A 27,380-nucleotide genomic window follows, 5' to 3' on the forward strand; every position below is an offset into this window, starting at 1 on the left:
TTTGAACCACCAAATTTGGTACATTTACTTCTTTCAGGATGTTTATTTAGAGTATTAGATTATAGAATTTTAGAACAAGAAGTAAGAATTTTATTTCAGTGTTTTATCATTAAAATTGACCGACTTACGGCGCATAAACGAAAATTTTGAATTTTTTGCTCATCCTAGAAAATAAAAATTCCCAAAATTTGTAATTTTTGTTTTAAAATTTTGTAATTTAGTACACTAAATCTCCAATTAGGAAGGAACAAGTTCAACAAATTTCACTGTTTTACTGTTAAACTTGTCCGACTTACGGCGTATTATTAAAAAAAAATTGAATATTTCACTTTATCTAGAAATTAAAAATTCCTAAAAATTGTAATTTTTGTTTCAAAACTTTGTAATTTGGTACACTGAATCCCCAATTAGGAAGGAAAAAATACACAAAATTTCACTGTTTTACCGTTAAAATTGACCGATTTACGGCGCATAAATGAAACTTCCTAGAATTTAATTCCTCTAGTTACAAAACGACCAGTGCTACCACCCCAAAAATAAAACACCACACTAATTTAAACTCCTTTATTCATCTCCTCCGCTTCTTCGGCGACATCGACACAGCAGGTGGCAGCGGTATCTTCAAAACCATCACATTCTTATTCTTAGCTTGCGCACTAAAAGCCAGAATCCTCCCCATCTCCTGCAACTTCTTAAACCCCATTTTAACATTTCTAGAAAGATTTTCCACGTCCAACTGATAATTGCACGCGATCATCGCCAACACCAGAATATAACAAATAGTCTTGTCCCGAATCGCCACCGGCCGAGTCCTGAAACCGGAAATGAAAACCCAATCAAACAGGAAGTCGCTAATTACCTTCCGGAACTCGTCAAAACCGAGAAGTTTTCCAAAATATGCGAGTTGACTTCCGGGGACGTTGGACAAGCGACGAACTTCTTCGTTATTGCTTTGGCTGGCCGGACAATGAATTTGATTAAGTAGTCGAGGTAGAGGAGTAATTTTGTCTTCTCCGCCGCGCCGCCACCCGAAGCCTTGAGTTCTGTCAACTTTTCTTTGACGAAGGGAGTCAACCTGCAAGTAACATTACTGCGAGATTCCCCACGGTGCCGTGACCATACTCTCCGTCCTCCCCGGCGAAAACCGCCGCCGCTTCCTCCTCCAGAGAGTCCAAAACCACCTGGGGGACGATCTCGTTCAGCACGTAGACTTGGTCGACGGAGGCGGCGTTCCGGTCAATCGGGGGGCGGTAGATGCTGTCGTTTTCCGCCGTGTCGAAGGAGAAGGTCCCCGACTCGTCCAACTCAATCCCTGCGAACTCGTGAAGTTAAAAACGACTTTTAAAGAGGGGACCCACCAGAGACTGTCTTCTCCAGGTGCTCCTTGACGTCGTCGATGTTCATCTTCAGCCGCTCGCGCTGCTCCGTGATCCGCTTGATCTTCTTCGAGCCGAACTCCTTGTTCAACTCGTTGATGGAGCTGTTGGGGTTGAGGGCCCCATCGGCGGCTTCCCGCGGTTTCGAGGTGATTTGGGGGGTCACCAGCACGGAGTCCACCGCCACCAGTCGCACCTACAAAACCACCTGTGTCTTCACCTCCAAAGGCGACTTTCTTACTTTTCCAGTCCTCCGGTTCGACACCAAGAGGAAGCGATTGTACAGCTCGTCTGGGTCGCTGTGTTTGCTTATCTCGCCAGTGTAGAGGATGTTCTTCGTGGCGACTCCAACGAGCGTTTTGCTTTTGCTCCTTTTGAAGATCCCCGTGGAGAGTTTGCCCTCTTCGCCTTGTTGGAGGTCGCTGTTTTGGAAAGTGACTAAAAATAAACGTTTGGGCGATTTGGGCGGTGGGGGAGGGACTTACCGATGATTGGGCGCTTCCCGGGGGCGGTGTCCTCAATTTCGGATATCGCTAGCACCATTTTGAAACAAAAGAGCGAGGGGGCTGCTGCCGCATGGATCTAACCTCAAAGGTTGTTGTCAAATTTGAATTGTCGGTAAGGTAGGGACCGGGTTTATCCGCGGGGGTTGCATAATAGCACAATTTTAATCAAATTTTTGTTCTGCTCACTTATTAATCTTATTATTATTAGAAACGATAAAAAATGCGAGTTTTAAAGGGTAAACTATTCATAATTTAACACTTTTTTGATGTCGTGTTAAAATTTGTCAATAGATGGCGCAAGCAATGATCAAACTTTCTACCAATCACAGAGCTGCATTTTTAATTCGGCGTCTCAGACTGGCAGTATAAATTTTTAATAAAACTTTCTTATTGCAGTAAGTCCGTATCTATAAAAAATATGACAACGTCAGAAAGGAAAAATAATTTTTTTTTTCGAATAAAATTATGTATGTCAAACTTCTGCGGCCGACATTTCGCTTATTTTTTGAGCAAACTTGCGTTGTTGGGGCTCATTTCACGCAGAATTTTGCGCAGATTCCAAATCTGGGCTCGGAATTTACATACGACAACAAATAATTGAGTTGTGGTCGATTAAAATTTTAGATAGTTGATTTTTATTTTTCAAATTAGCAAAATATCTCAAAATCTACTACAGATAAAGAGAAACGGTTTGCGCCATCGTTTTTCTCGGTCTTTTTTCCTTCAAAATTTGCCTTCAAATACCTAAAATTAAATAGTAGATTCTTTGGCAAAAAAAATGAAAAATTTTCAATTTCTCGTTTTTTGGCCGCCACTCGTAAACTAATATACCTACTGATTTGAAATTTGGCCAGTTGATAGATTTCGAGCTGTTCTTTCGACTAATGTAAACTCAAAGGTGTCAAACGTCGTTTTCGCCTCGAAAAACTTTATTGAAAATTACCCCAATAGGACCTCTTCAAAAGAGTTTTTAGCCATGCCTCGTTTATTTTTGAAGCAAACTCAACTTATTTGGGCTCATTTTACGCAGAATGTCACGCTGAATGCTAAGTCGCAAGAATTTTAAATTTTGTCAATAAATAACTGAGTTATGGCCGTTTGAATTCTTGGGTTGTCGCCAGAGGGCCAAATTTTTGAAGGTTCGAAACAATTCGTGCTCAATATCTCGGAAACTATTAGAGATATTGAGATGCGGTTTGCGCCATCGTTTTTCTCCCATTTTTTTACATAAAAAATAGTTTTTACATTTTCCAAAAGTCGAAAATTGCAGTTTTTTGCGAAAATTCATGGCTAAAACTATGCCAAATTTCTGATATCAATATCTCGTTTATTTTTTGGAGTAAACTTGCGTTATTTATATCATTTTACGCAGAATTTATCGCAAATTCCAAATCTGGGATTAAAATTCACATCCGACAACAAAACACTGAGTTATGGCCGACCAAAGTTCCGGATAGTTTTCATTTTTCCTAATTTTTCCTAATTTTTAAAGCTGAATATCTCGGAAACTATTGCAGATATTGAGAAATCCTTTGCGCCATCGTTTTTCTCGGCTCATTTTCCTTTCGAAAAAGTGCTCAAATACCCAAAATTTGATGGTCAATTTTTTCGCGCAAAAAAAAATCCGACTGGACGAAAATTTTTCAATTTTTCGTTTTTTGGACGCCATTCGTAAATTAATACACCTACCGATCTGAGATATAACCGGATGATAGATTTCGAGCTGCTCTTTCGATTGATGTATAATTCAGAAATGTCAAACTTCGTTTTCGCCTCGAAAAAAAATATTGAAAATTACCTCAAAAAAAAACCTATGAAATCAGATTTTGATCATTTATTTTTGGAGCAAACTCAAGTTGTTTGTGCTCATTTCACGCAGAATTTCGCGCAGACTCCAGATATTGTATCGAATTCGACGTATGGCAACAAATAACTGAGTTATGGCTGCTCAAAGTTTCGGATTTTTAGTATTTTAAGATATTTTTAATAAATTTATAAAATCTGTCTCGTTTGCTCTAGAATTTTATAATTCGAGACAATTCATAAGTACGCCAGTGTTGCCGACTTCCTAGAATTTCATCTCTCTAGCTATAAAACTACGGTAGTTACTCGTTTCTTCAATTTTTCTCAAATGTCTTGGCGAAAAGTAGCTCTCTGGAGGATTTGAGTAGTTGGGTTGATTTTGCAAGTCGTTAAATCCAGACCTGGTCGAGCAAAAGGGGCTTTGGATTCAAAATCAGGAAACAATTCATACTTTAAAGATAAAGTAAATAAATAAAAAGATACAATCTTGAATTATCGCTTGTAATCGCAGTCGTTTCCAATTCTTCCAACTAGCAGTTTGTCTCTCGTGAAATTACATTCGTCTAAACTATGGCGCACGAGGCGTTAAAAATGGAAATCAAAGTGTTTTCTGATGGGGGAGTTTTGGACAAGAATATGGCACAATTTCTCAATAATTCGAGATTCTCCGACGTCATTTTTAATGTCGGAGATGCCAAAATCAACGCCCATAAGGTGAGTTTCTCGCCAGATAATTTGATGCAATCTTTTACTATCTACGATAAGATTGCGACGTGGAATTTCTCATTTTAGGTGATTTTGGCAGGCCGCTCCGACTATTTTGATTCCTTGTTGGCAGAGGCCAAAGTACGTCCCTGCGTTTTTTATTTAGTAAGGGCATTGTTCGTTTTCAGGAGGTAAAAATTGATGTGCCATTGCGAGCTTTTGAAGAAGTGTTAAAGTTCATCTACTTGGGTAAAACACACGAAAATTTCAATCAAAATCTGAGTTTGGTTTGTAGGCACTCTTTCTATTCCGTCGGAGGCCAGCATGGTGGCTGATATTTTAAATCTCGCTCATATGTTTTCGTTGGACGCTTTGGCAGAACTCCTGATTGAAAAAATGACCACTTTTCTTAATAGCCAGAGCGTGTGTCAAACTCTAAATACTGCAACCGTTTGCCATCTTCAAAAACTGAAAAAGAACTGTCTGACTTTCGTGGACAAAAACATCGCGGAGATTCTTAAAAATGACACTTTTTGCTCGTTGTCTCAAGTAAACTTGAAAGACTTGTTTGATTCTTGTTAATTGACTTTCTAGGCGTCCATGATTGCGTTGTTGGAACGCGATGATTTTCCTCTCCCTGAAATTGAAGTGTTCAAACTGGTGGAACGTTGGTGTAAAGTCAACACAGACGAAGATGGTTTGGTTAAAAATTGCATCAGATTGACTTCTCTTACGGAAACTGAAATTGTTAAAATTGTTTTCCCTACAAAGCTCATTGAAGACTCAAAATTGCTTATTGCACTTTCGCATATTAAAGACGGTGTTATTGAAAACCGAGCCTTTAGTAATAATTTTTGCTCATGTTAATGTTGTTTATGACAATGTTGGGTTCTAGAATACCAATCTCCATCAATTCCAGAAGTTTTAAAGAATTTGGGGCTATCAGAAGATAACGTAGTAAATCGTGTTAGTTCTGGAGTTTTTGTTGAACTGAAATCTGCCATACAGGTGGAAAATGTGGTTTCTATTTTAAACACTGCAAGTCATTATGGTTTAGTTGAATTACAAGAAACTTGTCACGAGTTTATAGATGACAACTTTGCACAAGTGATCTCAAATGGCAGCTCTCAACAGTTATCAAAGGTAGAAAAGAGAAGCAGTTTCATCTCTGAACTAACAAAAAGTTTTAGGAATCTTTAATAAGCTATTTACAATACGACTCTTGGTTAATTAGGGAAATCGAGCTCTTTAAATTAGCTGAAAAGTGGTGCAAAGACAACAAAAGTGTTGATGATGCAGTATTAGAGTGCATTCGGTTCTCGACAATGTCAGTGGCCGAATTAGTGTCCATAGTGTGGCCCACTAATTTGCTGAAAACCGAAACTTTACTTGAATTCATTTCAGAGATTGTTGGAGTGAAGCCGAAGAGATCCAAGCTTAGATGTGATGCACGTGTGTATAATTTAAACTGTTTCGTAAAATGAAATCTTTCTTTAAGTCGAAAATGTGAATGTTGCTTCCAAAGAAGTTTTTGCTGCAGTGATTGCTGGAGAGGACACTGATCATTTACTTAGTGAAACAATCGGCGAAAATTATTGCGCTCATCACGTTATAAATGGTAATGAAAGTATTGTAGTGAAACTTTGCCGAGTGTATTGTATAAACTACATAAAAATGAGACTTAATGAAAACAGCCTAAGGTAAAATTACAAAAAAAAGTAGAAAGTTCCTAAGAATAGCGTTGTAGCTCCTATTCTTACTACATCGAAATCTCTCTTGATAATAAAAACTGGACCAGAGTTATTGACTACCAACGTTTTCTTTGTCGTTCTGTCCAACATTTGTACTTTAATCAACAAATGGTTCAATTTATAAAAATTGTGGGGACGAAAAGCTCATCAGGAAGTGTGAGTACTTGCGTTATTACAGTGTGAAGCTGGCTGAGAGAAAGTTTCGAGGCCGCTTAAAATGTGTTTGCTGTTTGAGCATTCTATACAAAATTTTGCATTACCAATATAAAAGAATATTGCCATCCATATTTTTGTCCGTAGAATTTTGAATTGACGTCCCTTGAAGCATTATGGAAGATCGATATTCCCACCATAGTAAATAGTATCATTCGTCCTAGAAGCAATGTGGCCACATTAGAAAATGGAGCTCTCTGCATTGAAGGGTGAGTGTTTGCGTGAATAATAATACCTCTAACTCACTTGTAGGAAGATTTGGGAGAGTGATATGCTGAATGGTGATCCAATATATGGTTGCAATTTCCATGAGATCGAAAGAGGAAGCATCGTGATACAACTAGGTAGACTAAAATTATTTAGCAATCGATATGAAGCGTCGTTTATTAGCTCAGCCATACCTGATTTCTTCAGTTAAGTTACTGTTAGATGAGAACGTTAACTACAAATATCGTATAGAAACTTCAATTAACCAATCTCAGTGGGAAGCGGCTGTCGATAAAACAGATGCTTTCTATGCTGGATGGCAAGAGCACACATTTTCAGAGAGACCTGCAATTTATTTCCGCATTAAGGGGACATCTTGCGAAGCAAATTGGGTGAGTGTGCAAAATGTTAGAAATAAAACTCCAATTTTGTATAATATTTTTTCAGCCATGTTTTTATTGTTTTCACTTTGAATGTAGTTCTAATAAAAATATTTGACTCCTATAGTTCTTGATAAAATTTCTTAGGTAATGTTTACGTTCCCTGGAGCAACCGGTCTTTAATGAGAGTCATTAATGTACGACTTTTGGTCTAAATTCAAACCTTTATTAAAGTTTATTGATTTTGCAAATTGCTTAACAAAATAAAAAAAACAAAAATAAACGCAGTGTACTAATAGTATATTATAATACAAGTTTATAAGCAAGCCTTTAAATCACGCACGACGAGTTTAAGAGCACGACGCGTCAGCGCGTATAAACGAGTATTATAACGCTATTTTTTCTATTTCGCGTTCATAATGAAGATATTTCGATACGCGTTTGAGCGTATTTCGGTATCGTAATGGACCAATCCCGTGCCAATATTTCCAGGAACTTATATTTTTCTTAGGTTTGCAGCAGACAAACCGTCAACCTGCCGTCAACGTTGACAATTTAGGCTTTGGTTTTGATAAACCATGATAAATCGATCAATACACCATTATTTCTTGTTGTAATTGGCTTAATAATTCATCGGAGAAAAACTCTTTAGATGCAAAAGAACCATCATGATCATGATCAACATCTTCGCTCTCTTGGCTCCCTTGCGCTCCGATAACCTCAAAACGTCACACCTGTCAAACTGACTGAAATTGGATTTGGCTACTTCGAATTTTTTCCCGAACATTTTGCAAATGCCAACTACCCTAAAATTCCCTAGATTTCGAAATCAAGTTTTTTAGATTAAAATAAGGCGAAATAGAATGTTCATAATGCATTTTCAATGTTCAATTTCAATGTTCAAAATGAAACGCGTTTCATAATATACTAATTTTATTATACCTATCCATTTGGAATGTGTGCTTTTGACATTGTTGACAAATTGAATTTTGGGGTTAGTAAGATTTTTGACTTTTGAAAGCTACAAAAAAACACAAACGTATAACAAAGTAACGATCGTAAACAGAGCACACAACGAAAACTTGAAAAAGCAACAAACAACGTGTAATAATTTGAAAATTCAAACTTAAAATTTGAAATGTCAAAAACAATGTTGGTAATAAACTCAATATGGTAAAATGTTCCCAAAAGTGCCCGAGCATCAGCGCTTTCCAAAGCATATGCGGAGAAACAGTGGAACTACACGAATGCACAGGTCGTAAATATACAGCAGGTCGTGGGTCCACTTTAAAAGGGAAAGATGGCAGCAGCCTCTAGCAATTTTTATCGGAATCAGTTGGCAAAAACAGCGTTTGACCTTGAAGCAATTAAAAAATGCGTGGAAGCTAATCGTCCTGCGCAAGTTTGTTAAAACTTGGTCAATCCTTATTTAAATCTCTCTTTTGGAACAAACCTTTAGTTAAATCTTAACCAATGTTGATACATGAAACTTTGACAACGTGTTAACCTCAAAAATCGTTATTCAGTTTTCCCCTAATTTTCTAATTAATTCCAACTTTACAAAACTTGCACAGAAGAATGTCTGATAGCACTGAGCTAGACTTTACTTTAAACACGAATCTTTATTGTTCCAGTACAAATCTTGTACCATTTTTTGACCAATGGAATTTCTTCTTTTTTCTTCTAAAATTGCTTATAAAAATCACTGAAAACGTTTTTTCGGGAATGATAACACTTTTAAAATTACATGGGAATTACAGACCCTAAAATGGACGTCAGTATGTCATTCTAGATGACAGATCAGGCAAGTTGGCCCTACAGTTTGGGTGGTTGACTTATGACTACCATAATTGCTCATATAATAATATACTATTATTGACGTATTTTATCAACCATCTTATTTATATGACTTGTGCTAAATAAACAGCATTTTGTAAATGAAATGTTGTTCAAAATGGTCTAATTTCCTAATTGAATTAGTAAAAATAAATTAAAATTAGTTGTACAAATTAGGTTGTAAATTGTAAGTTGCAAATCTATGGAATTGCTCGACAATGTTTCGGAAAGTCAATTTAATGAGCTGTTAAGCAATGTATAAAACTCATTGCTAGAGTGACTACTTCTCATACTATTCTTACATCTTCGAAACTTAACAACTGAAAATTCCCTTCGTATTCTTTGTCTTGTAACTTCTAAATTACAAGAGATGATAACGTGTTTAACATCGCGTTCGATTTTGATATGACGCATTACATCAAAAAATCAAAGTATGGATTTGGGAGTTTCAGGCAAAAATGTTCGTTTTTCAAAATTTTCTTTAGTTTTTCTCAAATGTCACTCTTCGGAGGACTTGTCTAGTTCGTCGGGACGAGTGTTTTAGTATCTTGATTTTGCAGGTCGTTAAGTCCAGACCTGATCGAGCAAAACGGACCTCGGATTCAAAATCTATTTTAGACTTGGTTTTCCACTTCTCCTGTCCAAAAGATTAGTGGCAGCGTTTTTGTCGAACTGATTCTCAAGTAAAATTTTTTATTATCGCTTGTCACCGCAGTCGTTTCCATTTCTTCCGATTAGCAGTTTGTCTCTCGTGAATTTACACTCCTCTAAACTATGGCGCACGAGGCGTTAGAAATGGAAATGAAAGTGATTTCTGATGCGGGAATTTTGGACAAGAATATGGCACAATTTCTCAACAACCCGAGATTCTCCGACGTCATTTTTAATGTTGGAGGTGCAAAAATCAACGCCCATAAGGTGAGTTTTTCGCTAGATAATTTTGGGGTATCGAGAGATCAAATAAAACTCGTTCTCAGTTTCCTTTGGAATTCCACAGCGTGGCCCTAATTGCCACTATAAGAGCTGCTAATTTTGAGGTTACAAGCCTTGAAATGCAAATAATAAAAAGTGAGAGCAAAGCAAGGCAATCTGCACCCCTCATAAACCGCCTCCAACTGTTTGGAAAAATCCGCAATGTTGCCCCATGAAATAGGTCTCAAAAAGTCACAAATAAATCACTTACAAGGGAAAGGCCTGACCTGGAAAACTCAAAATCGCGTGAAAATTTCTGTATGCAATTTACTTTGAATTCTATTAGACACGTGTCGCGGCTTTTTTGTGGTGGGGCTTCTATTTTCGAGAAAAAAAGTTTGAAAATTGGAAATTTTACATTGTACGACTCGTATTTAATACTATTTGCGCTTTTTCTATTGTCAACTCATAGCGGCCCTGTGGAAATCGCGCCGGTTTTTTCAATTCGAGTTTTTTGGTTCGAATCTTGCTAAGGGTCATTTTTTTAAATTTTGTTTTTTTCATCCTAGTTTTGTTTTCTCTTAAACTTTAAGTTTAAGCCGATTGGTTGTATCAGGGATTTGACAAATGCTCACCTATGTGCAAAATTTTAGTTTTGTAAAATCAATTAATTGCCAATTTTCAAAAAAAAATTGTCTCAAAAATAGAAGCCCCACCACAAAAAGACACGACACGTGTTTAATAGAATTCAAAGCAGATTGCATAAAAAAATTCACACGATTTTGAGTTTTCCATGTCAGGCCTTTCTCTTGTTAAAAAAATGACTGAGGTGATAAAACTGAATCCAAATCCGCCGCTATCTTTAACTACGTGTTATTTTTTCATACGACAACTTTTTGCAATATGAATGAAACAACAGCGTCGTCAAAATCGTTCGTTAAAATTTTCACAAAATTTCCAGTTTGACAACGTCACATTACTTGACTGAAACAAAATACTGTTCCTTCAATCAAAGACATGACTTGAAATTTCAACACCAACTGAGGATGAGTTTTTATTTGATCTCTCGATAGTTGCGATCTTTTGCCATCTACGATAAGTAACGACGTGAAATTTCTCATTTAGGTGATTCTGGCAGGCCGCTCCGACTATTTTGATTCCTTGTTGGCAGAGAACAAAGTACGTTTCTGCGTTTTTTATTTAGTAACGGCATTGTTCATTTTCAGGAGGTAAAAATTGATGTTCCATTGCGAGCTTTTGAAGAAGTGTTGAAGTTCATCTACTTGGGTAAAACACACGAAAATTTCAATCAAAATCTGAGTTTGGTTTGTAGGCACTCTTTCTATTCCGTCGGAGGCCAACATGGTGGCTGATATTTTAAATCTCGCTCATATGTTTTCGTTGGAGGCTTTGGCAGAACTCCTGATTGAAAAAATGACCACTTTTCTTAATAGTCAGAACGTGTGTCAAACTCTAAATATTGCAACCGCATGTCATCTTCAAGAACTTAAAAAGAACTGTCTGAGTTTCGTGGACAAAAACATCGCGGAGATTCTTAAAAATGACACTTTTTGCTCGTTGTCTCAAGTAAACTTGAAAGACACGTTTGATTCTTGTTAATTGACTTTCTAGGCGTCCATGATTGCGTTGTTGGAACGCGATGATTTTCCTCTCCCTGAAATTGAAGTGTTCAAACTGGTAGAACGTTGGTGCAAAGTCAACACAGACGAAGATGGTTTGGTTAAAAATTGCATCAGATTGACTTCTCTTACGGAAACTGAAATTGTTAAAATTGTTTTCCCTACAAAGCTCATTGAAGACTCAAAATTGCTTATTGCACTTTCGCATATTAAGGCGAGTGCCAAGACTTGTCGCTGGTCAGAATTCGAGCTGAGCTGTCACATCGGGAAGGTTGTCAAGCGGTACCTCTGTTTACAACACCCCTTACTGTGCTATCGTAAAGTGATTGTAAAATAATAAATGCTTATTTTGCCTCTGTCTGGTAGAAATACTTTTTCATGGGTAAAATAATATGAATAAAAAACTTTTATTTTAAAATTGTAAGTACATTAGTACGTTGTTCAAAAAATAATTAGTCAAATAATAAATAGATTAAAGTATTATTTAATATTAGAATGCCAAACAGAAATTTTCTAAAAAAAACTAAAATTATCTGTTTTATGTTTAATTTTATTTGTTTCCAAATAGATACGTATTTGGTATGAAGGTATACTCAAAAGATACAAAATACATAGTATAATAATGTGTATAATATGTACATGTTAGTAAGTATTTATAAGAAAAGTGGTATTTACATAATAGGTACTTATTTACAATATTGACAATTAACTAATACATAGGTAATACAAACTCAATGACGGCGGATCGGAATAGACAATCTTTGTTTCCTAGAGTCAATTAATTCCAGCAACATGTGATCAAAATAAAACTTAATCAATTTTGGTTCCATTTTTTTTTCCAAAAAGTTGTGTCTTCATAAATATATACATATTTCATATCACTTTCTTGTCCAAACCAAACACCCAGAATACACATTTTTTTTCGTGTTATTCTTAACTGCCCTTGGATTTGGTAATATCAATTATGATTTGAATTGACAATGTATGTTCCATTTTTTTCTAGTTACCAGAAGTCAACCTTTTTACTCTCCCAAAAAAAATTTATATTGTTCTCAAAGGAACAAGATTTAGTGGGTTTTTCAGTAAAAGTTGAACCGGCCGGCGGCAAAATGAAAGAAATTGTCATCACCTAGTAAAACTCCGGTCAGTTTCTTAGGTAAACTCTAATCCAATATTGCAAACATCAGGTAAATTGCATCCGGTCAGGTTGCTCCATAGAGTCATACCATTCAAAACAATTTTGTTTCATTCAACATTTTTTATTCATTGATGAACTTTTAAATTCTAGTAAAATAAGAAAAAAATAAACATAAATAATAAAATATGTAAAAAGAAAAATAATAATAAATTACTATTTTATTAAATTTCATTTTCTAAATTTTACGTCCAACACCGTGAAGTAGTCGAGAAATTAATTCGTGTGTCATTGAAAGACTTTAGTTGAAAACATTACTTAAATTAAATGAATTTTCATACTACATAGTTGTTTCTATAATTTCATACATCACTTCGATGTGCTTGTACTTATTAGCACTTTTAATAACGCTCTTCTAATTGTAACCATTTTATTATCCTCTGTGCGAAACAAGCAGGTAAAAATTTTAGAAGAAATCCCTTGATTTACAACTTCCAAAGCTGGTCAAGAAACCGCAAATGAGGGTACGCTTATAAATCAACCAAGTCGTAAATTATCTGCAAAGCTCAGAGCTTCGATTGAAAAATTTTTAGTTTATCTCACTCATAACTAGACCAATTTTAATGATATGGATTTAAATTTAGCGGGAAAGTGATTTTAAAAGTATTCTTTACTAATTCTAAGTTTAAAAATTCACAAAAATCGGACATAAACTTCTATTCGTAAAACTACCCGTAAATTATCGAATTTTCAAGTCCTTTAACTTTTAAATTAAATGTTTTTTCCAATGTTTGATTCTTAGTTTTAGAAGAAAATATGAATACAAGCAGTTGAGAATAAGAACGAAACTGATACATTAAAAAATAAGCGAAATATTTAGACGATACTTTACATGGGATTCTCCATAAGAAAAATGTCTTGGCACTCGCCTTAAAGACGGTGTTATTGAAAACCGAGCCTTTAGTAATAATTTTTGCTCATGTTAATGTTGTTTATGACAATGTTTGGTTCTAGAATACCAATCTCCATCATCTATTCCAGAAGTTTTAAAGAATTTGGGGCTATCAGAAGATAACGTAGTAAATCGTGTTAGTTCTGGAGTTTTTGTTGAACTGAAATCTGCCATACAGGTGGAAAATGTGGTTTCTATTTTAAACACTGCAAGTCATTATGGTTTAGTTGAATTACAGGAAACTTGTCACGAGTTTATAGATGACAATTTTGCACAAGTGATCTCAAATGGCAGCTCTCAACAGTTATCAAAGGTAGAAAAGAGAAGGAGTTTCATCTCTGAACTAACAAAAAGTTTTAGGAATCTTTAATAAGCTTTTTACAATACGACTCTTGGTTAATTAGGGAAATCGAGCTCTTTAAATTAGCTGAAAAGTGGTGCAAAGACAACAAAAGTGTTGATGATGCAGTATTAGAGTGCATTCGGTTCTCGACAATGTCAGTGGCCGAATTAGTGTCCATAGTGTGGCCCACTAATTTGCTGAAAACCGAAACTTTACTTGAATTCATTTCAGAGATTGTTGAAGTGAAACCGAAGAGATCCAAGCTTAGATGTGATGCAGGTGTGTATAATTTAAACTGTTTCGTAAAATGAAATCTTTCTTTAAGTCGAAAATGTGAATGTTGCTTCCAAAGAAGATCTTGCTGCAGTGATTGCTGGAGTGGACACTGGTCATTTACTGAGTGAAACAATCGGCAAAAGTCATTGCGCTCATCACATTATAAATGGCAATGAAAGTATTGTAGTGGAACTTTGGGAAGAGTATTGTATAAACTACATAAAAATGAGACTTTATGAGAAGAGTAAAAGGTAAAATTAAAAAAAAAGTACAAAGTTTCTGAGAATATCGTTGCAGCTCCTATTCTTACTACATCGAAATCTCTCTCGATGGTCAAAACTGGACCAGAGTTATTGACTACCAACGTTTTCTTTGTCGTTCTGTCCAACATTTGTACTTTAATCAACAAATGGTCAAATTTATAAAAATTGTGGGGACGAAAAGCTCATCAGGAAGTGTGAGTACTCGTGTTAATACAGTGTGAAGCTGGCTGAGAAAAAGTTTCGAGGCCGCTTTAAATGTGTTTGCTGTTTGAGCATTCTATACAAAATTTTGCATTATCAATATAAATAGAATATTGCCATCCATATTTTTGTCCGTAGAATTTTGAATTGACGTCCCTTGAAGCATTATGGATGAGCGATATTCCCACCATAGTAAATGGTATCATTCGTCCTAGAAGCAATGTGGCCACAAGACAAAATGGAGCTCTCTGCACTGCAGAGTGAGTGTTTGCGTGAATAATAATACCTCTAAAAACTCACTTGTAGTAGGAGTTGGGTCGGTGATATGTTGAATGGTAATCCAAACAGTGGTTGGAGTTTCCATCAGATCGGAAAAGGAAGCATCGTGATGCAACTAGGTAGACTAAAATTATTTAGCAATCGATATGAAGCGTCGTTTTTTAGCTCAGCCATACCTGATTTCTACAGTCAAGTTACTGTTACATGAGAACGTTAACTACAAATATCGTATAGAAACTTCAATTAACCAATCTCAGTGGGAAGCGGCTGTCGATAAAACAGATGCTTTCTATGATGGATGGCAAGAGCACACATTTTCAGAGAGACCTGCAATTTATTTCCGCATTGTGGGGACATGTGAAGAAGCAAATATGGTGAGTGTGCAAAATGTTAGAAATAAAACTCCAATTCTGTACAATATTTAAACTATTTGAGATATTGGAATGCGGTTTGCGGCATCGTTTTTCTCGCGATTTTTTACATAAGAAATAGTTTTTAGATTTTCCAATAGTCGAAAGTTGCAAATTTTCGCAAAAATTCATGACTAAAACTATGGCCAAACTTCTCATACCGATATCTCGCTTATTTTTTAGAGTAAACTTGAGTTATTATACACCAGTGTACGCAGAATTCAAATCTGGGATTTAAATTCAGATACGACTGCAAATAACCGAGTTATGACCGATCAAAGTTCAATGCTTCCTTTATTTGTGAAACAAACTCATGTTGTTTGTGCTTATTTGACGCAGAACTTCACACATAATCCAAAACTGTGCGAACTTTCAACGTTAATCAACAAATAACTTGAATTTTTGGCTTTTCTGGATGACAGATCAGGTAAGTTGACCCCACAGTGTGGGTGGTTGCCCAGTGATTGGCCACGTAAAAAAAAGATCCCCGACATCAATAATAATAAATTAATTTATTGATGAAGATCATAAATATAAGATCAGCTTTGGTATAAGCATACAATAACGATGGCAAACGTAGGAATGAAACTGCGATTAAAACGGCACCAAACATTCAGTGAAGCGGAGGATCGTCGTCCTCCAAGTCTTGGTCCTGTCCAATCATAAACTCGTCGTAATTGTTGTTTCTTTGGTGGATCTTCCTCCGGAACCACGTCATTAACTTGTACTTCCTACTAACATACACTGCATATATCACAAAGAGTATTAAAAATAATGGAATGAGGATTCCAGCAACAATGGAGCCACTGTTGTGGCTTGCTACAAGGCTTGAAGTATTTGGTGTTGAAGCTCGCGAATTCCGGGGATTCACACTGACGCAGAGCATGTCATTGTGCGCCTCCCAGCCCGGCCGGCACTGGCAAGTGTGCGTCTTCTCATCACAGAGCTGCGTCTCGGAGCACTGCGAGTGCACCAGGTCGTCGGGGTCGCAGGCTTTACCTGGAAAAACGCGAGGGGTTAATATGCCTCCAAAATTTCCTAGTGATTTCCCCTGATTTCCACGGAAGTGTTTGTGAAATCATTAGGAAAATCAATGGAAAATCACAAGAAAATCAGGAACCGTGAATTACCAAAGACCATTCGATTATCTCTGATTTTTTGAAAATTTCCAGTGCTCAACTTGTTTTTTCGAATTTTTGTTCTCAACCCAAAAAAGTTATGAATTTTCCCAAAAAATGGCATTTATATTTTCAAATAGCTATAACTTTTTCAAAAATTAACTTAATGGGACTTTTTTTTTTTTAATTTTTTTTTAAATGTATTTTCAAAAACAAATTAAAAAAAAAGTTTCAAATCATAAATTATGAAAAAAATCGTTATTTTCTCGAAGTTCGCCATTTTTTATTTTTTATCTTATTTTCTCAAAAAAAACTTAAACTTAAAACTTAAATCCTGTCAAATCGTTTAATTGCAATAATTTTATTGTATTACTATACAAAAATTTTAAAAATTTTTTTTTTTTCAATTAAATAAAAAAATAGAAAAAACATTCGGCCTGGGATATGCACGAATGATCGCAATATTAATTGAAGTTTTATTGAAAAAATAAAATAAAAAATAACAAACTTCGAGAAAATATCGTTTTATTCTCAAAAAAGGCGAAAATTTTAAAAAATTTATCATCTTAGTTTTTTTTATATTTTTTTCTGAGCAGTTCATTTCAAAACAATAATTTAAAAAAAAAAGGTTCCAATAAGTTCATTTTTAAAAAACTTATAGCTTATAACTTAAAGTTATAACTTTTTTTGGGTTGGGAACCAAAAATTGAAAAAAATCTGAGAACCTTTTTTATAGAGTAAAAAAAAAACAAAACTTTCAGTTAAAGCAAGAAGAGTTTGGGTCAAAAGTGGTTCATTTGGACTCAGTGTATCAGTTTTAGGAAATCAGGGGCAATCAATAGGAAATCAGAGGAAGTTTTACGAAATAACAAGGAAATAAGAGGAAGTTGGCCAAAAACTAGACGAAATTACAAGGAAATAAGTAGAGTTTGGACGAAATAACAAGGAACTAAAGGGAAGTTTTCCAAAATAACAAGGAAATAAGGGGAAATTGGACTAAACACTAGGAAATCAGGGTAATTTTCATGAAATCACAAAGAAATAACCCTTTATTGTTGGACGAAAACACAAGAAAATCAGGGACATTTATACGAAATTACAAAATAAGTAGAGGTTGTACAAAATCACAAGGAATTCTGGGGAAGTTTTACAAAATAACAAAGAAATAAGGGAAAGTTGAACGCAATCATAAGAAAATTAGGAGAACTTTTTATGAAGTCACAAAGAAATAAGAGGAAGTTGGATTAAAACTAGACAAAATTGCAAGGAAATAAGTAAAGTTTGAACGAAATCACAAGGAATACAGGGGAAGTTTTATGAAATCACAAGGAAATAAGGCGAAGTTTGACGAAAACGCAAGGAAATCAGGGAAAGTTTTACGAATTAACAAGCAAATAAGGGGAAGTTAGACAAAAACACAAGGAAATCAGGAGAATTTAGACGAAATTACAACAAAATAAGTAGAGGTTGTACGAAATCACATGGAATTCTGGGAAAGTTTTACGAAATAACAAAGGAAAAGTTGAACGAAATCACAAAAAAATTAGGAGAAGTTTTTATGAAATCACAAGGAAATAAGAGGAAGTTGGACGAAAACTAGACAAAATTGCAAGGAAATAAGTAGAGTTTGAACAAAATCACAAGGAATTCAGGGGAAATTTTGTGAAATAACAAGGAAATAAAGGGAAGTTGGACGGAATCACAAGAAATTCAGGGGAAGTTTAATAAATCACAAGGAAATAAGAGGAAGTTGGCCAAAAACTAGACGAAATTACGAGGAAATAAGTAGAGTTTGGACGAAATAACAAGGAACTAAAGGGAAGTTTTCCAAAATAACAAGGAAATAAGGGGAAATTGGACTAAACACAAGGAAATCAGAGGAAGTTTTACGAAATAACAAAGAAATAAGGGAAAGTTGAACGCAATCATAAGAAAATTAGGAGAAGTTTTTATGACATCACAAAGAAATAAGAGGAAGTTGGATTAAAGCTAGACAAAATTTCAAGAGAATAAGTAAAGTTTGAACGAAATCACAAGGAATACAGGGGAAGTTTTATGAAATCACAAGGAAATAAGGCGAAGTTTGACGAAAACGCAAGGAAATCAGGGAAAGTTTTACGAATTAACAAGCAAATAAGGGGAAGTTAGACAAAAACACAAGGAAATCAGGAGAATTTAGACGAAATTACAACAAAATAAGTAGAGGTTGTACGAAATCACATGGAATTCTGGGAAAGTTTTACGAAATAACAAAGGAAAAGTTGAACGAAATCACAAAAAAATTAGAAGTTTTTATGAAATCACAAGGAAATAAGAGGAAGTTGGACGAAAACTAGACAAAATTGCAAGGAAATAAGTAGAGTTTGAACAAATCACAAGGAATTCAGGGGAAATTTTGTGAAATAACAAGGAAATAAAGGGAAGTTGGACGGAATCACAAGAAATTCAGGGGAAGTTTAATAAATCACAAGGAAATAAGAGGAAGTTGGCCAAAAACTAGACGAAATTACGAGGAAATAAGTAGAGTTTGGACGAAATAACAAGGAACTAAAGGGAAGTTTTCCAAAATAACAAGGAAATAAGGGGAAATTGGACTAAACACAAGGAAATCAGAGGAAGTTTTACGAAATAACAAGGAAATAAGGGAAAGTTGAACGCAATCATAAGAAAATTAGGAGAAGTTTTTATGACATCACAAAGAAATAAGAGGAAGTTGGATTAAAGCTAGACAAAATTGCAAGAGAATAAGTAAAGTTTGAACGAAATCACAAGGAATACAGGGGAAGTTTTATGAAATCACAAGGAAATAAGGCGAAGTTTGACGAAAACGCCAGGAAATCAGGGAAAGTTTTACGAATTAACAAGCAAATAAGGGGAAGTTAGACAAAAACACAAGGAAATCAGGAGAATTTAGACGAAATTACAACAAAATAAGTAGAGGTTGTACGAAATCACATGGAATTCTGGGAAAGTTTTACGAAATAACAAAGAAATAAGGAAAAGCTGAACGAAATCACAAAAAAATTAGGAGAAGTTTTTATGAAATCACAAGGAAATAAGAGGAAGTTGGACGAAAACTAGACAAAATTGCAAAGAAATAAGTAGAGTTTGAACAAAATCACAAGGAATTCAGGGGAAGTTTTGTGAAATAACAAGGAAATAAAGGGAAGTTGGACGAAATCGCAAGAAATTCAGGGGAAGTTTAATAAATCACAAGGAAATAAGAGGAAGTTGGCCAAAAACTAGACGAAATTACAAGGAAATAAGTAGAGTTTGCACGAAATAACAAGGAACTAAAGGGAAGTTTTCCAAAATAACAAGGAAATAAGGGGAAATTGGACTAAACACAAGGAAATCAGAGGAAGTTTTACGAAATAACAAAGAAATAAAGGAAAGTTGAACGCAATCATAAGAAAATTAGGAGAAGTTTTTATGACATCACAAAGAAATAAGAGGAAGTTGGATTAAAGCTAGACAAAATTTCAAGAGAATAAGTAAAGTTTGAACGAAATCACAAGGAATACAGGGGAAGTTTTATGAAATGACAAGGAAATAAGGCGAAGTTTGACGAAAACGCAAGGAAATCAGGGAAAGTTTTACGAATTAACAAGCAAATAAGGGGAAGTTAGACAAAAACACAAGGAAATCAGGAGAATTTAGACGAAATTACAACAAAATAAGTAGAGGTTGTACGAAATCACATGGAATTCTGGGAAAGTTTTACGAAATAACAAAGGAAAAGTTGAACGAAATCACAAAAAAATTAGAAGTTTTTATGAAATCACAAGGAAATAAGAGGAAGTTGGACGAAAACTAGACAAAATTGCAAGGAAATAAGTAGAGTTTGAACAAATCACAAGGAATTCAGGGGAAATTTTGTGAAATAACAAGGAAATAAAGGGAAGTTGGACGGAATCACAAGAAATTCAGGGGAAGTTTAATAAATCACAAGGAAATAAGAGGAAGTTGGCCAAAAACTAGACGAAATTACGAGGAAATAAGTAGAGTTTGGACGAAATAACAAGGAACTAAAGGGAAGTTTTCCAAAATAACAAGGAAATAAGGGGAAATTGGACTAAACACAAGGAAATCAGAGGAAGTTTTACGAAATAACAAGGAAATAAGGGAAAGTTGAACGCAATCATAAGAAAATTAGGAGAAGTTTTTATGACATCACAAAGAAATAAGAGGAAGTTGGATTAAAGCTAGACAAAATTGCAAGAGAATAAGTAAAGTTTGAACGAAATCACAAGGAATACAGGGGAAGTTTTATGAAATCACAAGGAAATAAGGCGAAGTTTGACGAAAACGCAAGGAAATCAGGGAAAGTTTTACGAATTAACAAGCAAATAAGGGGAAGTTAGACAAAAACACAAGGAAATCAGGGGAATTTAGACGAAATCACAAGGAGTTCAGGGAAAGTTTTACGAAATAACAAGGAAATAAGGGGAAGTTGGACGAAAACACAAGGAAATCAGGGCATGATTTATGAAACCACAACAAAATAAGAGGAATTCGGACAAAACTAGACAAAATTCCATGGAAAGGACAAACTGTATACCCTGAGAAATTTCAGTGACATCTTAGAAATTTTCTTTGATTTTGTTGCTAGTAATTTTACTCGACTGATTTCTCGGTGAATTCCCCTGATTTCCTTGTGACTTCCCTTGATTTCCTTGTGACTTCCCTTGATTTCCTAGTGAATTCCTCTGATTTCCTAGTGATTTCCCCTGATTTCTTAGTGATTTCCAAAGACTTATACACCGATTTCCCAGGAAAGCCAACCCCTCGGAAAAGCGCGAGTAGAAACAGCCCCACGCGCCCCCTTGCATACTCACTTATTGCGGAGTCAAAGAGCAGAATGAAGCAGAAGATGCCTTTGCACACTCTTAACCTGTACATGTTCACATTTCTTTGTATTTTCATCACAATCGAATCAGAAGCCAACGCTCGCTATTGTACACAACATTCTGATAACTTATCAGAAATCTCGAATTAATCGCCGGAATGCTGACTGCACCTTCTGGAGTTTTCTCGCACTGGTCGAGTCAAACACTTGAAGTAAATTATTTCATGGTAGGAATTACAATTTACTCCACTTATTCAATTAATTTTTATGAATTTAAACGAGTCATTACGAGACAAACAAATCGTCAGCTGTCAAACGCGGCGGAAACGTCAGGGAAGGGAGCGACTTTACCGACGCGCGGAGCGCCATCTAGCGGTGGCGCGGGTTTTCGGAAATTCCTCCGCTTTTCTGCTCTTCAAGTTGAAAGTCTTCGTTGTGTAATTTTGGTAAACAATCGAATTGCTGCGATTTTGTAATATTTGAATGTAGAATTTGAGCACGAGTGAGATTAGCGCCAACAATAGTACCAACCTTGTTATGTTAAAAAATAAGAATTGTGGATTTTTAGGGCGTTTTTCGAGCAAACTGAAGTTGTTGGTGCTCATTTTACGCAGAATTTCACGCAGATTTCAGATTCGGTCTCAAAATTTACGTGCGACAACAAATAACTGAGTTACAACCAAGTGAATTTTTAAGTAATTCAATTTAAAAAAACTTAAGGTATTGGTACTCAATTTATGCAGAATTTCACGCTGAATCCAAAACTGTGCCTAAACCCTCCGTACGTCAACAAATAGCCGAATTAGAGACGATCAAAGTTTCGAGAAGTCTAAAAAATGCACGGTTTTGTTTGGAGGGCCTTAGGGATTTTCTTGGGGTGGCAGCATTGGACCGAACGAGTTTGATATGTTGGAATATTCAAAAGTGAGTTCAGGCATACCGTTTTAGGGATATTTCGAAAAATGAAACCAATTTAAAAATTGAATTTTCTCGAAAAAAAACGCAACTAAGTAAGTTTACTTCGGTCGATATGTCGCTAATTTTTGGACGCAATAAAAGTACTACACTTAATAAATCTGCCAAATTGTGAAGATCTAGATCAATGGGTACTAGAGTTACAGGTCTAAAACTAGTATACTAGGAAATTTTTCTCTCAAGTAGAATTAAGTGTTTGTAAAAACTATGATTTGTGTTGAATCATTTTGAATTTTAGCACATGCAATGACAGTACTACACTTAATAAATTTACTAAATTGTGAAAATCTAAACCAATAGGTACTAAAGTTGCAGCTCTAAAACTAGTACACTAGGAAAATCTTCTATCAACTAGAAATGAGTTAATGTATAATCTATGATTTTTGATGAATCATTTTGAATTTTGGCACACTCAATAACAGTGCTAGTATTAGTAAATGTGCCAAATTGTACTGTTCTAGACTATTGGGTACTAGATTTACAGCCCAAAAAATAGTATACTAGGAAATTTTTCTCTATACTAAGAATGAGTGGTTGTAAAATCTATGATTTTTGTAGAATCATTCTGAATTTTGGCACACGCAATAACAGTACTATGCTTAATAAATCTGACAAATTGTGAAGATCTAGACCAATGGGGACTAGAGTTACAGCCCTAAAACTAGTATACTGAGAAATTTTCTTGTCAACTAGAAAGAAGTCATTGTAAAATCTGCGATTTTTGATGAATCGTCTTAAATTTTGGCACACTCAATAACAGTGCTAGTATTAGTAAATGTGCCAAATTGTGCAGTTTTAGACCATTGGGTACTAGATTTACAGCCCAAAAAATAGTATACTAAGAAATTTTTCTCCAAACTAGAAATGAGTTGTTGCAAAATCTATGATTTTTGTTGAATCATTTTGAACTCGGGCACACCCAATAACAGTACTACATTTAATAAATCTGCCAAATTGTGAAGATCTAGACCAATAGGTACTAGAGTTACAGCCCTAAAACAAGTATACTAGGAACGTAGTCATTGTAAAATCTTCGATATTTGATGAATCATTTTGAATTTTGGCACACTCAGTAGCATTAGTAGTCTTAATAAATGTGCTAAATTGTGAAGAACTAGACCAATAGGTACTTGATTTACGGCCCAAAAACTAGTATACTAGAAAAATTTTCTCTCACCTAGAAATGAGTAGTTGTAAAATCTATGATTTTTGATCAATCATTTTAAGTTTTGATGTGTTCATTAAGCAAGCTACAATTAAGAAATCTGTAAAATTGTGTAGTGCTAGACTCGTAGATACTAGAGTTACATTCCCAAAACTCGTAAACTAGAAAATTTCCTTGTCAACTAGAAAGAAATCGCTGTAAAATCTGTGCTCTTGTATGATTCATTGTGAATTTTGGCATACTTAATAACAGTACTACACTTAATAAAGCTGCTAAATTGTAAAACTCTAGACTAATGGGTACTAGAGTTATAACCCTTAAACTAGTATAGTAGGAAATTTTTCTTTCAACTAGAAATAAATCATTATAAAATTCGTATTTTTTATTAAATATGTTGAATTTTCGTACACTCAATAAACGCACTACACTTAACATATCTGTCAAATTTTGAAACTATAGACTCACAGATACTATATCTACGTATGACCCCCAGACTGAGGTGCAGATGTTTTTTTTAATGAGGAATCTAGTACGTGCTGTAAAATCTATAGTTATTAGTTAATCGCCGTGAAATTTGGCACACTTACGCACCATACCAAAACCATTGTTGGTACCAAATTTCGTACCGATACCTCTATAAATGCCAAAGTTATGCCCATTCGAACTACGCGCAGTCTGAAATAATTTCTTTGCCAAATAGAACTAGAACTAGAATTTTTCCAGGGCCCACTGCACGTGGAGAGACAAATCTCTACTCGGCCCCTGGCAATCCGAAGACCGCTCCGTTATCAATTGCAGTACGTTCACTCCCTCCATCCTTCTCTATCTTTATCAAAATCCCATTTCCAGACTGCGCACGTGACAGAAAAATTTTCGGAAAATCGCACTTGCAGAAATGCGGCGGAAACGGAAACTACGCGACGTACCAGCAGATCGGTACTCACGCCTACTGCGTCGACATGGACGGCCACAGGAAATCGCCCGCCGACGTCGACGTTCTCGATGACACTTCCTGCGATAACTATCAATCTTATCATTGATAAAGTGAAAAATGTGATTATCAGTAGTACTAGAATCAGATTTATATAGTTTGGTACTAAATAAAAATGTGTCTTCGTGCTTTTCTCGTGTCCTTTCTTATCAGTGGGTCGTACCAACAGCTCGAGAGCTCTTTAGAGCTCGTCTCCGACTTGACCACGCAGGACTGTTACGACCAGAACTTGGACTTCAAACTAAATGGGAAAGGGGGGCTCCCACAGTGCGTCAAGTTCACCTCGGTGAAGAGTGAGTACCACTTCGCCTCCTCCACTTCTTCACTCTTTTCCTTCAGCTGGATGCAATCTCTACCACACCAAAGCCTACAGAGAGTACGTCACGTACTTACCCTCCTGCACCAAAGAGGCCACCTTCGCCGCGAAGCAGTGCAAAGGCGAGCGGACTACTGGAAGGTACGACCTCCACCCAATTCCTCTTCTAACTTCTTCGTTTCAGATGCTTCTGTTACAACAAGAGCGGGTACAGGATCTTCGGGCAGGAGTGGTGGTCGAAGGCCGACAACATGACCTGCGGTAAGAGCTTGATGGTGGTACCAAGTGAAATTGTCTTGTAGCCTGCAGTCGGAGGAAGGCGGAGATGGAGGAGGACGAAGACCCGTTGTATTTCAACAGTTTGCATTGCAACAGCATGGGGAACTACGAGCCTCTGCAGTGCGACCTCGTCAGCGAGCAGTGCTGGTGCGCCGAAGAACAAACCGGGGCTTTAATCTCACCGGTGGTACCAATTAAGGCCGTGGCGATGCTGCCTTGCTGTAAGTGCGCAATCATTTTCATCTAGTTGCCTTTGATAGGTAGTTTCTTTTGTCCGCTCGTATGGTACTGTCAATAGTGTCACTTGTCAAATGTCAAAATCGCCATTTAGGGACGAATTTTAACGTCAAACAGCGAAAGTTCAGTCTCTTCAGCCATCCAGTTGGCCTATTTCAGTTGTCAGTGCCTACTTGACGATTTCTCAAAAGTTTTGTGAGGTTATGTGGCCAAAGTCCCAACCGTTATCTTAATAGAGCGGCATTTGTTAATTTGTACGGAAGTCTTGGGCGACTAGATGAAAACTTGCACGTTGCACTTCACGTCACTGTGGGTGATAAAGTGAGGTTAGGAGTGCCACTCTATGTTGTTGACAGATGAAGTCTTGAAGGTCGGCAGCCAATACACGCGCCAATGCGACAGTAAGAAGTTCGGAATGAAGAAAATCGAAAACAAACTCGCGCTCCACGGCACCACGAGCTACTTTGATACTTTCGTGTGCGATGAGGATGGGGCGTACGGATCGTACACAATGAGAGAGAGTCAGTAAGTCTCGTGACGAAAACACGACTTTTTCTCCTTGTTGCACAAACAACTGGGAATTTTTTTTCAGGGTGATTTGCACGTGGAGGGACAATACGAAGTTGGGGTCGTGGGCCTCCGCGCCGCCGATTTCGACCTCTTTGAACTGCTGTAGGTTCTTTGGTTTGGTGGTAATTTAAGATTAAAATGTTGGTTTTAGACTGTGCTAGAGACAGCAGGATTTACGCGGATTCCGGGAAAGGATTTAAGCTGTATTGTAATCAAAACGGGAATTATAACTTCGCCCAGGGAAGTACCGGCGCCATGTACTGTGTGGATCCTGATGGGATCCGGAAGTCAGACGTGGACCCCAAGGTGCAGCAGGAGACGGATTGTGATCAGTTTATTTCTTATGCTGAGAGACACGATAATAGTCAATAGTTTTTAATACTCAATAAATAATTTGATGACGCTCGGGAACTTAAAACTCCTCGTTCGAAAATGTTTCATTTTACGCACTTGTATCACAAACGATGACGCTTATGATTGGATGGACAATTCAATTTTCTTTTCAAAACTTCAAAGATACGTCGAAAATTAATATTAAGAAAATATCTGTGACCAATTAGAAAATTCCAAAGCTCTGTTTCTTTAACGATCCGCCCCCTTTTAGAAGCAAAATGGAGAATTTGGTAGAAATCGGAGTAGTACCCAAAAAAGAAGTGTTTTTATTGGCTGGCAGAGTCTTGGTTAAACTCGTTTTTGTAACAAAAAAACGCACCAAGACACGCAATCCGATTGTGGCTTCACGTTCATTGGTTGGATTCCAAACTGGTGTTGATTGGATGATTTGTGGGCTGGTTGTGTCAGGCCGAAAATAGAAGTATTTCATTGGATGTTGATGACAAAAACGCACTTTGTTTGTGTGTTTCTTTGTTCTACAACAATTGTTTTTTTATTTATAGCAAAAAATTCGTTTTTCGATTTTCCGAGAGGTCGGAAATTTGATTTTGTCGTAAAATATTTCAATTTTTTGTTTTTTGGCCAAAACTAATAGACTATTTGTCCGATCGATCTCAAGTTTGGCCAGTTGATAGATTTCGACCTGCTCTTTCGATTGATGCATAACTCAAAAGTAATAAAGGTCGTTTTTGCGTCGAAAAAGTTGATTGAAAACCACCCCAGAAAAACTTCTGGAAAACAGATTTTGGTCAATAACTTGCTTATTTGTGAAGCAAACTCAAGTTATTTGTGCTCATTTAACGCAGAATTTCACGCCGAATTCATTTTTCGCGTACGTCAACAAATAACCAAGTTATGGCCGTTTGAAATTTTGGGTTGTCGCCAGAGGGCCAAATTTTTGAACGTTCAAAACAATTCGTGCTCGATATCTCAGAAACTATTTCAGATATTGAGATGCGGTTTGCGCCATCGTTTTTCTCGCGATTTTTTACGTAATAAATAATTCGTTGATTTTTCTACAGTCGAAATTTGCAAATTTTTGCAAAAATTCATGACTAAAACTATGGCAAACTTTTGATATCGATATCTCGCTTATTTTTTAGAACAAACTTGAGTTTTTCTACATCAGTGTACGCAGAATTTTCCGCAGATTCCAAATCTGGGATTTAAATTCAGATCCGACAACAAATAACTGAGTTATGGCCGATCAAAGTTTCGGATAGTTGATTTTCATTTTTTCTCATTTTTCCCAATATTCAAAGTTAAATATCTCGGAAACTATTAGAGATATTGAGATGC

At 36.1% G+C, this 27,380-nt stretch overlaps 6 protein-coding genes across 12 annotated transcripts; 4 read left to right on the forward strand and 2 right to left on the reverse strand.

Annotated features, from left to right (window-relative positions):
• Positions 1–550: 550 nt before the first annotated feature.
• On the reverse strand, positions 551–2,111 carry Polr1E (RNA polymerase I subunit E). The gene is made up of 6 exons (XM_088035751.1): positions 1,862–2,111; positions 1,618–1,814; positions 1,359–1,572; positions 1,123–1,312; positions 860–1,075; positions 551–812 (listed from the first exon to the last, which is right to left on the reverse strand). The coding sequence occupies exons 1-6, from the start codon at positions 1,917–1,919 to the stop codon at positions 569–571; spliced, it is 1,119 nt and encodes a 372-aa protein (XP_087891877.1). The 5' UTR covers positions 1,920–2,111; the 3' UTR covers positions 551–568.
• A 2,123-nt stretch (positions 2,112–4,234) lies between these two features.
• Positions 4,235–7,065, forward strand: LOC148180580 (BTB/POZ domain-containing protein 9-like). Of its 7 annotated transcripts, none has more exons than XR_015770389.1 (12): positions 4,235–4,399; positions 4,478–4,531; positions 4,579–4,639; positions 4,686–4,939; positions 4,985–5,234; positions 5,286–5,533; positions 5,581–5,842; positions 5,889–6,090; positions 6,138–6,297; positions 6,442–6,563; positions 6,611–6,698; positions 6,769–6,847. XR_015770389.1 is itself a non-coding variant. In XM_088041139.1 (12 exons), the coding sequence occupies exons 1-12, from the start codon at positions 4,256–4,258 to the stop codon at positions 7,032–7,034; spliced, it is 2,139 nt and encodes a 712-aa protein (XP_087897265.1). In that variant the 5' UTR covers positions 4,235–4,255; the 3' UTR covers positions 7,035–7,065. The 7 variants fall into 7 exon arrangements, 4 of the variants coding, with proteins under 4 accessions (XP_087897265.1, XP_087897273.1, XP_087897282.1 ...); XR_015770385.1 differs by having other exon boundaries at positions 6,745–6,833; XR_015770387.1 differs by having other exon boundaries at positions 6,750–6,825.
• Positions 7,066–9,551: 2,486 nt separating this feature from the next.
• Positions 9,552–11,667, forward strand: LOC148180581 (BTB/POZ domain-containing protein 9-like). The gene is made up of 5 exons (XM_088040150.1): positions 9,552–9,695; positions 10,815–10,880; positions 10,919–10,976; positions 11,023–11,276; positions 11,322–11,667. Exons 1-5 carry the CDS (start codon positions 9,552–9,554, stop codon positions 11,664–11,666), a joined length of 867 nt encoding a protein of 288 aa, XP_087896276.1. The 3' UTR covers position 11,667.
• Positions 11,668–13,911: 2,244 nt separating this feature from the next.
• LOC148180582 (BTB/POZ domain-containing protein 9-like) lies at positions 13,912–14,986 on the forward strand. The gene is made up of 5 exons (XM_088040278.1): positions 13,912–14,038; positions 14,085–14,286; positions 14,333–14,492; positions 14,638–14,759; positions 14,806–14,986. The coding sequence occupies exons 1-5, from the start codon at positions 13,912–13,914 to the stop codon at positions 14,984–14,986; spliced, it is 792 nt and encodes a 263-aa protein (XP_087896404.1).
• Positions 14,987–15,681: 695 nt separating this feature from the next.
• Positions 15,682–21,509, reverse strand: LOC148180583 (uncharacterized). Its single transcript, XM_088049458.1, has 2 exons — positions 21,145–21,509; positions 15,682–16,187 (listed from the first exon to the last, which is right to left on the reverse strand). Exons 1-2 carry the CDS (start codon positions 21,230–21,232, stop codon positions 15,802–15,804), a joined length of 474 nt encoding a protein of 157 aa, XP_087905584.1. The 5' UTR covers positions 21,233–21,509; the 3' UTR covers positions 15,682–15,801.
• A 2,812-nt stretch (positions 21,510–24,321) lies between these two features.
• Positions 24,322–26,090, forward strand: LOC148180584 (saxiphilin-like). Its single transcript, XM_088041127.1, has 7 exons — positions 24,322–24,579; positions 24,626–24,743; positions 24,787–24,863; positions 24,905–25,102; positions 25,475–25,643; positions 25,711–25,790; positions 25,840–26,090. Exons 1-7 carry the CDS (start codon positions 24,402–24,404, stop codon positions 26,058–26,060), a joined length of 1,041 nt encoding a protein of 346 aa, XP_087897253.1. The 5' UTR covers positions 24,322–24,401; the 3' UTR covers positions 26,061–26,090.
• The last annotated feature ends 1,290 nt before the right edge of the window (positions 26,091–27,380 follow it).

This window comes from Gnatocerus cornutus, chromosome 1 (assembly GCF_029298725.1).
Source record: "Gnatocerus cornutus isolate USDA-ARS CGAHR chromosome 1, icGnaCorn1.1, whole genome shotgun sequence".
Classification (NCBI taxonomy): Eukaryota; Metazoa; Arthropoda; class Insecta; order Coleoptera; family Tenebrionidae; genus Gnatocerus; species Gnatocerus cornutus.

Bases quoted from the DNA above. Each gene is read 5' to 3' on its own strand.
- Polr1E (XM_088035751.1), bottom strand. From the start codon at position 1,919: ATGGTGCTAGCGATATCCGAAATTGAGGACACCGCCCCCGGGAAGCGC. The intron at 1,313-1,358 runs GTGGGTCCCCTC...ACGAGTTCGCAG, and splicing joins CCTGGAGAAGACAGTCTCTG to GGATTGAGTTGGACGAGTCG. The intron at 1,076-1,122 runs GTATGGTCACGG...TGTTACTTGCAG, and splicing joins TTCGCCGGGGAGGACGGAGA to GTTGACTCCCTTCGTCAAAG.
- LOC148180580 (XM_088041139.1), top strand. From the start codon at position 4,256: ATGGCGCACGAGGCGTTAAAAATGGAAATCAAAGTGTTTTCTGATGGG. The intron at 4,400-4,477 runs GTGAGTTTCTCG...TTCTCATTTTAG, and splicing joins CCAAAATCAACGCCCATAAG to GTGATTTTGGCAGGCCGCTC. The intron at 4,640-4,685 runs GTAAAACACACG...TTTGGTTTGTAG, and splicing joins GTTAAAGTTCATCTACTTGG to GCACTCTTTCTATTCCGTCG.
- LOC148180581 (XM_088040150.1), top strand. From the start codon at position 9,552: ATGGCGCACGAGGCGTTAGAAATGGAAATGAAAGTGATTTCTGATGCG. The intron at 10,977-11,022 runs GTAAAACACACG...TTTGGTTTGTAG, and splicing joins GTTGAAGTTCATCTACTTGG to GCACTCTTTCTATTCCGTCG. The intron at 11,277-11,321 runs GTAAACTTGAAA...TTGACTTTCTAG, and splicing joins CTTTTTGCTCGTTGTCTCAA to GCGTCCATGATTGCGTTGTT.
- LOC148180582 (XM_088040278.1), top strand. From the start codon at position 13,912: ATGTCAGTGGCCGAATTAGTGTCCATAGTGTGGCCCACTAATTTGCTG. The intron at 14,039-14,084 runs GTGTGTATAATT...TCTTTCTTTAAG, and splicing joins CAAGCTTAGATGTGATGCAG to TCGAAAATGTGAATGTTGCT. The intron at 14,287-14,332 runs GTAAAATTAAAA...ATATCGTTGCAG, and splicing joins CTTTATGAGAAGAGTAAAAG to CTCCTATTCTTACTACATCG.
- LOC148180583 (XM_088049458.1), bottom strand. From the start codon at position 21,232: ATGAAAATACAAAGAAATGTGAACATGTACAGGTTAAGAGTGTGCAAA. The intron at 16,188-21,144 runs GTGAGTATGCAA...GCGTTTTTCCAG, and splicing joins GCTCTTTGACTCCGCAATAA to GTAAAGCCTGCGACCCCGAC.
- LOC148180584 (XM_088041127.1), top strand. From the start codon at position 24,402: ATGTGTCTTCGTGCTTTTCTCGTGTCCTTTCTTATCAGTGGGTCGTAC. The intron at 24,744-24,786 runs GTACGACCTCCA...TCTTCGTTTCAG, and splicing joins GGCGAGCGGACTACTGGAAG to ATGCTTCTGTTACAACAAGA. The intron at 25,103-25,474 runs GTAAGTGCGCAA...TGTTGTTGACAG, and splicing joins CGTGGCGATGCTGCCTTGCT to ATGAAGTCTTGAAGGTCGGC.